The 3,598-nt window shown below is 49.4% G+C and overlaps 2 protein-coding genes across 3 annotated transcripts; one reads left to right on the forward strand and one right to left on the reverse strand.

Annotated features, from left to right (window-relative positions):
• Window positions 1–80: 80 nt before the first annotated feature.
• Window positions 81–1,572, reverse strand: LOC113209539 (short-chain specific acyl-CoA dehydrogenase, mitochondrial; the record flags this gene model as incomplete). 2 transcript variants are annotated; one of them, XM_052276468.1, is given in 6 exon segments in its annotated part: window positions 81–271; window positions 362–513; window positions 611–720; window positions 806–987; window positions 1,157–1,341; window positions 1,429–1,572. In XM_052276468.1, coding segments are annotated over 5 exon segments (672 nt in total), but the record flags the coding sequence as incomplete, so codon positions are not given.
• Window positions 1,573–1,604: 32 nt separating this feature from the next.
• Window positions 1,605–3,316, forward strand: LOC113209531 (coiled-coil domain-containing protein 42 homolog). The gene is made up of 4 exons (XM_026427091.2): window positions 1,605–2,121; window positions 2,212–2,422; window positions 2,509–2,991; window positions 3,072–3,316. The coding sequence occupies exons 1-4, from the start codon at window positions 2,003–2,005 to the stop codon at window positions 3,309–3,311; spliced, it is 1,053 nt and encodes a 350-aa protein (XP_026282876.1). The 5' UTR covers window positions 1,605–2,002; the 3' UTR covers window positions 3,312–3,316.
• The last annotated feature ends 282 nt before the right edge of the window (window positions 3,317–3,598 follow it).

Genomic DNA, 3,598 nt, shown 5'->3' on the forward strand with positions numbered 1-3,598 from the left:
TTAATTAAATAAAACTCTGATAAAATTCTTAATAGCTTTTCCAAAGCAGAAGGGCAGGCTAAAAACAGTTTGGTTTACTTGCCGTTAATTGGTTTGGGAAGAAGAAACGCACTGATGCCTTTGTGTTTCATGCTCTTATCGGTTGTCGCCATCACAACAGTGGCTTCAGACTCAAACCCATTGGTTATCCATGACTTGGTCCCATTTAATTTCCAGCCATTCTCAGTAGCCGTTGCAATAGTGGATGCTGCACCAGCGTCGCTACCATTACCTAAGACAATAAGAATTCAACATGTAAGTACTAACTGCATCTTCATTGCGCATGTAATTTCAATGCCTATTTATCAGAATGTACTAAAACCTGGTTCACTCAGGGCAAAGCATCCAACACGGTCTCCAGTGACAAAAGGAGGGATGAATTTTTCTTTTTGTTCTTTGTTTCCAAAATATTTCACTGGCCCTAGATAAAGAGAGTTGTTTACACTCATGATAACACCAGTCGAAGCACAGCCACTACAAAGAAAAAAAATAATAAAATGACCAAGACCATAAGGCAGACATGATTTTTCAAAAAAATAAATTAGGAATCAAAAATGTTCAATAAAAGTACCGTGATATTTCTTCCAGTGCTATGGCATATGCCAAAGCATCAAGACCAGTTCCTCCATATTCTTCAGGAACCTCAACAGCCATTAAACCTAATTCTCCCATTTTCTTTATCTGATGGAGTATACAACAACTACATTATTATAAGTCCAGGATAAAAAATAAATTTAGGTTTCCAAGTACATAATACCAATCTAACCTGTTCCTTCGGATAAAGATGCTCTCTGTCAAACTTTGCAGCGTGTGGTTTTAGTTCAGCTTCGGCAAAGTCTCGGCATGTCTTCTGAAGCATTTGATGCGTTTCAGACAGTGACGATAGTGAGGCAATAAAGCGTACAGCATTATTCTCTGATTTGCACCACAACTTCTTGTGTAGGAAAACTGTTGGTACAGAAAGACACACACTATAGCAACAAGACTGTTGAAAGATTAAATAATACTAAGAAGAATAGTAAAGAAATCGTCCTTTGGACAATATTTTCTAGAAATTCATTAGAGATCAAATCTTGGAAAAAGAACTAACACCTTGACAAAGTAAAGGTTAAAGTACCTGATCGAGTGACACGTCGGCCAAAGTACGCAGCCATTTCAGCGTTTATAGTATAACTCAGAAAAAAAATTGACACTTAAAAATGGGACTTATAATTTGATAGTCTTTCTAGAGGTGCCTCAGCTGAACAGAACACGGTTCGCCTAAACTACAACGGCTACTGATAGCTACTGTACTGCTGCCTACTGCACTGCAACATATATAAAGCTCTCGTGTAGTACAGAGTTCAGAACGAAGATCAAGAGTGTTAACTAATAGTCTAGTGTTCCCACCCCGTCAGCTGCAGTTGGGACGCGTACACGTGAAAAAAAAAGAGACAAAAATACGCCGCAAACAAAAAGCAAACATTGACGAGAAAGGAGTTTGACCTGGCCCGCCCCTCCTCGACCGCCGGCTCTCCTCTCTCTCTCACACACTCTCGACCCGAACCCGAACCATATGGGCCCGAAGCACTCCCGAAGATTTCCGAAGCTTTGCCCCTTTGCCCACTCGGTGCGGGACATTTGAAAGATGCCGCGCGAATGGCTAACTCCTCCGACAACGACAACTATTCGAGATGCGGCCTTGCATCCACCATATAGACGATATTTTACTCACGCTTGTTTTCCCCAGTCTCCTTTGGACGATTTTTCCATTTTCACGGTGTGTCACCAACAAACTCGTTGGTCCCTAGCAACCATTGATGGGGGGCGGGCCCGCGCCACCCCCTGACCCCATCCGACAGAGCAGCACCCCTCTGCAGTGCCCGGCGCAGCTAGCTGCACGAGTCGTGATGCACACTAGACCGTTCGTGTGCAGGCGGTGGTAAAGTGCTGGAATCATACCGAGCCTGTTATAAACGACAAGATGTCACAGCCGAAGAAAAGTGCGAAGCGGGACCTACCGTACTGGGCTCCAATCCACACGAAGGCCCACGAGGCAGTAGGGGACTACTTCAAATCCAAGCTCGACGCGGAGCTACCCAGGTAGGTGCACCACAATAACACAGAGGCGTTAGCGGGGTGTGAAAGGGAGATGTAAGTAATCTGACGAACTCCTCCTGTCGTGCTCCGTAGACAACGGCCGGTATGGGACAAGCCGCGTACGAGTCCCGCCGCCGAGCTGGTGGCCGCGAGGAGGGACTTGGAGGTGTGCGCCAAGGAGCTGGCCTCCAAGCGGGAGTACCAGGCCGAGATGAGGACCGAGATGGACGCCAAGTGGGAGGACTTGCGCGAGAAAGAGCGCGACCTGCGCTCCGCCTTCATCAAGTACAACAAGTTCATCAAGGTGAGCGCGGGAACACTATTGCGTTTGAAGCTCATTTTGAACGTTATATGTAACTGCATGGTGTCGTCCGCTGTGCGCATGCGCAGGAGAACCACGAGAAGCGCGAGCGCGCGGAGCAGAAGGTGCGCGAGGAGGAGGCCACCCAAAAGAGGCGGGACGCCGAAATCGAGAACCTGAAGAAGCGCGTCGAGGAGCTGGAGCACATCAAGGAGACCATGGAACAGCACGTCGGCGAGTACCGCATCTACCAGGACTTCCTCCAGCGAGTGGTCGCCGAGTGCAAGGAGTTCACGAGCGTCCACGACATCCTGGACCGATACGACACGCTGGCGGCCACGCGCGCGCAGCTGGCCGACCGCCAGGACGCCGACCTGCACGCCCTGGAGGAGGCGCGGCGCGCCCTCATGCAGCTCACCGAGGAGAAGTCCAAGGCCCTGATGGGGCTCAACAACCAGCTGGCCGAGCTCTGGGTGCGCTACGACCAGACCAGGATGCAGGACTTCCAGTGGGAGACGAGCCTCAGCCACATCAAGGTCAAGGCGGCACAGAAGACGTGGGAGACGGGAGCGGTAAGTCACATTGCAGCTTCTTTGTCACCTCAAGAAGCAAACCCGAGCAAACCATGGCGTTGCGATCTCTCACTCCTCAGGTCCGCATGATGTGCTGGAACCTATACCAGCAGCTGTGCTACTGCCGGGGGGAAGCCCCCACCCTGGCCGCGGACAAGATCGAGGAGCAGCTGCTGTACATCCAGAGGGCGTTCCTGCAGCTCCGCGCCATCAATAAGCTCGCCAGGCGTAACATGGCGCGGGAGAACGCCAGCATGCCGTCGAACACGCTCCCCGACGACATTGTCGCGGGGACCAGCGTCCCATTAAATAATAAATGATTTTTTTTGTGTGTTTTTATTTTTAACAATATACAAAAACAAAAACGTGTTGAGCGCTCGGTAGTCACACCCTGGTTCGTGCAGCTTAGCCGCCACCTGTATTATTACAGTAAAGCTGCAACTGCACTCCATACAAAAAACTGATATAAATGCTATTTACAATACCTGCGCTGCCTCCAACGACAAATTCTTCATTGGTCCTAGCAATCACCTCTAAGCGCACGGTAGCCATCGGCTTCTGACACCCCCTTCTGACAACGTGACGCCGACAACTTGAACTGACAACT

The sequence above is a fragment of the Frankliniella occidentalis genome, unplaced genomic scaffold (genome assembly GCF_000697945.3).
Source record: "Frankliniella occidentalis isolate FOCC.00 unplaced genomic scaffold, Focc_3.1 Scaffold3036, whole genome shotgun sequence".
NCBI classification, from domain to species: domain Eukaryota; kingdom Metazoa; phylum Arthropoda; class Insecta; order Thysanoptera; family Thripidae; genus Frankliniella; species Frankliniella occidentalis.

Bases quoted from the DNA above. Each gene is read 5' to 3' on its own strand.
- LOC113209531 (XM_026427091.2), top strand. From the start codon at position 2,003: ATGTCACAGCCGAAGAAAAGTGCGAAGCGGGACCTACCGTACTGGGCT. The intron at 2,122-2,211 runs GTAGGTGCACCA...CGTGCTCCGTAG, and splicing joins CTCGACGCGGAGCTACCCAG to ACAACGGCCGGTATGGGACA. The intron at 2,423-2,508 runs GTGAGCGCGGGA...GCGCATGCGCAG, and splicing joins AGTACAACAAGTTCATCAAG to GAGAACCACGAGAAGCGCGA.